Here is a 3,468-nt window from a genome sequence, read left to right on the forward strand (position 1 = left end):
ATTTAGCGAGAAAGTCGCCAAGTTGGCAACACTGGCACCGGCTAAATGTGTCAAACTAAAGATCTGAATGGTTGAACACTATGACAATCAACAACATCGTCCCCATTCACTTAAACTGCACATGGATGCACTTGTGAGTCTGCAGGCCTCTGCCTCTGTTCTTACCTAGAGACACAGAGGTGAGATCTGATTGGATAAAAGCTCTACTTAAAACAAGCTAAAAAAAACTGAGGAAGACAGGAGCTGTGCAATGAGAACATAAGATAATGGGGAAATATTATTATATATTATAATACATGTAGTGTATTGAAGAAAAAATATTAAATTATAAACTATCTATAACATTGTGATTGTGTCTAGGCCAGCAGAGAAGGCCTTGAAGGCCCTGACGGCCCACCTCTGAGTAACAACAATAATAAAGTAAAAATAATAACAATAATAACGTAACATAATAATACAAATAATAAAGTACTATACTGTTAACTGGTGACTGTGGCTAAGTGGAGAGCAGGGCCGTCCTTCATTCAGAGAATCAGCGGTTCGATCTCCGGCTCCACTACTCGCATGTCGATGTGTCCTTGAGCAACACACTTAACCCCAAAATGAAGAAGAAACCATTTTTATTGTCATATACACATGACCCATCCCTGTATATAGGGTTAGGGTTACCCTAGCAAATGTCTCCCGTAGTTGTGCCTACGGTGTATAAATGTGATAGAATCTGAATTGTAAGTCGCTCTGGATAAAAGCGTCTGCTGAATGACTGTAATGTGATGTTAAGAGGAGTAAAGGTGTATCCTCCCCCCTCAGGTATCTGATCACGGCTCCTCTCTCTCTGCGTCTTGATGCCGTGGAGACGGTATTGCTGCAGCTGTTCGGTTTCACTGACGAGGTGACGGTCTACGTGTTCTTGAAGACCTCTATGGCTCCGGATCACGTGGTTCTGGCTCAGGAGGTCGTGACTCTTAACGCTCAGAACCACCACCAAGCCGCCGCCAAAGTCCAGGTGAGACGTGACGCATGCCGGTGAAGTTGCCAGGACTTTATCTCAGGAGGCGTGTTAATATCATGAGGTATCTTCCTGTCTCTCTCACAGCTGCACCCAGATCAGCTGGGTAAGAGCGTGAGTCATGTGACTCTGCACATCCAATCAGCAGAGATCAACCAGCACCTGTCTGTCTCTGTCAGCCACACCAACGGCTTCCTGTTTGTCCAGACCGACAAACCGCTGTATACCCCGCACCAGAGCGGTGAGACTTTAGAACTACAACTCCCACAATGCATCTGCACCAGTCACTGTTTAATCTCTGTGTCTCTTACTAAGTACATATACTCAAGGACTGTGCTTATGTACACAATCAAGGTACTTAGTGGAGTATTTCCACAGTGTGTATTAGTACTTTTACTGCAGTAAAGGGCCTGAATACTTCTTACATCTCTCCTGATATTTGATAAATCGTTTATATGTCATTTTTTAAGCTTCTAGTTAATGAAAATTATATCAATATATGTGTGTGTGTTATGTGTGTGTGTATATATGTGTGTGTGTGTGTGTATGTGTGTGTTTTTGTGTATATGTGTGTATTTGTGTGTGTCTGTTTTACAGTCAAATTGAGGGCGTTCTCCCTGAACGAGGAGCTGAGGCCGGCCAATCGCAGCGTCTTCCTGACCTTCAAGGTGAGTGTGATGACCTTCAGCATCACGTTGATTTCAAAGTCAATAAGACCACAGTGGACATAGTGGAGATGATCGATATGAACAATGGAATCCCGTCGATGCAAAACCCATTCAAGATCCCCATTAAACCAAAGTAAGACCTTTAGACAGCCTGGCTGTTTATAATTTCATTAATGTGATTCCAGGCTGTTTATAATGTTATGAATGTGATTCCTGACTGTTTATAATGTTATGAATGTGATTCCTGACTGTTTATAATGTTATGAATGTGATTCCTGACTGTTTATACTGTTATTAATGTGATTCCTGACTGTTTATACTGTTATTAATGTGATTCCAGGCTGTTTATAATGTTATTAATGTGATTCCAGGCTGTTTATAATGTTATTAATGTGATTCCAGGCTGTTTATACTGTTATTAATGTGATTCCAGGCTGTTTATAATGTTATTAATGTGATTCCAGGTTGGGGATTTGGACCATTGAAGCCTCTTACGCTGATGATTTCACTACAACAGCGAGAGCTGACTTTGAAGTTAAAGAATATGGTAACAACTTATTCAGATATGACTTTAACCAAACAGCTGGTCTAAAGTTCAGCATAATTAGAGTAAAATGTGAATTATTAACTGTGCTGTGTCAGTTCTTCCCAGTTTCTACATCCACGTGGAACCAGAAGCTAACTACGTTAGCTACGCAAGCTTCAACCGTTTCAGCTTCAAGGTCTCAGCCAGGTGAAGAAACAGCTGACATCACGTTTCAGATATCCAGAACTCAAAACCACTTAAATGTGTAAATGAGATTAAAGGTGTTTCCCTCAGGTACGTCCACGGAGCTCCGGTGGCTAACGGGGAAATGTACCTCCGCTACGGCTACGTTAGCGGAAAGACTCCTCCAGTTATCATCCCAAGCTCCATCAGAAAAGAGATTGTAAATATATAAAGTCTTAATATAAACATCACTGGGAAATATGTTGTCAATACAACACCTAAGGTTCAATACAGTTCATATACTTCTCTGATATTCTTATTTAAGAACACAAACATATTTTTTACCTTTTTCATGGCCATCATTTCCAATTTGATCATCTTTGAAAGTCCATGTTTGTGTAAAAGTGAGAAGAGCTTATACAAATATAATGTTCATCAAGTTTTTCTTTTTAGAATAATCTTTCATAATAATAATCTTGTTGTGGCTGAATGCAGCCTTAAAGACACGACTCAGGGCAAAATAAAACAAACAACACTTTCTGATACGGACAGATTTCATTCTCTATGTCTACTTCTTCACTTCTCATGAACAGCACGGATACATCTTTACCTTTCAGTTTCTGTGTCCTTCAGTTGTCGTCTAAAGGTGAAGTGGACGTGACCGTGAACATGGAGAAGGTCCTCTCAAAACACGATGGACCCAAAGACCTCAATAGTCTGGTGGGGAAGTACCTTTACATCGCTGTCCTGCTGCAGGAGGACACAGGTACACACACTTAACCTTTATCCAAGACTTAAACCTGAGATTAAACCAATGAAAAATTACGTTTAAAGTCTTTAACCTGACATTTAAAATGCTTAAACATGACATGTAAGTCTTAATCCTAGGATTTAGTGTCCTATACCAGACATTAAGAGTCTTAAACCTGATATTTAATGTCTTAAATCTGAGATTTAAAGTCTTAAACCTGACATTTTAAATCTTAAATCTGAGATTTAAAGTCTTAAACCTGACATTTTATATCTTAAATCTGAGATTTAAAGTCTTAAACCTGACATTTTAAATCTTAAACCAAACATTT

At 39.6% G+C, this 3,468-nt stretch overlaps 1 protein-coding gene across 1 annotated transcript; it reads left to right on the forward strand.

The window, feature by feature from the left end:
* Nucleotides 1-810: 810 nt before the first annotated feature.
* On the forward strand, nucleotides 811-3,152 carry LOC116379893 (complement C5-like; the record flags this gene model as incomplete). Its single annotated transcript, XM_031841851.1, has 8 exons — nucleotides 811-1,006; nucleotides 1,097-1,250; nucleotides 1,607-1,677; nucleotides 1,725-1,810; nucleotides 2,142-2,224; nucleotides 2,320-2,410; nucleotides 2,498-2,606; nucleotides 3,020-3,152. Coding segments are annotated over 8 exons (923 nt in total), but the record flags the coding sequence as incomplete, so codon positions are not given.
* Between the last annotated feature and the right edge of the window lie 316 nt (nucleotides 3,153-3,468).

This window comes from Anarrhichthys ocellatus, unplaced genomic scaffold, assembly GCF_004355925.1.
Source record: "Anarrhichthys ocellatus isolate YVR2014 unplaced genomic scaffold, GSC_Weel_1.0 scaffold5473, whole genome shotgun sequence".
NCBI lineage: Eukaryota > Metazoa > Chordata > Actinopteri > Perciformes > Anarhichadidae > Anarrhichthys > Anarrhichthys ocellatus.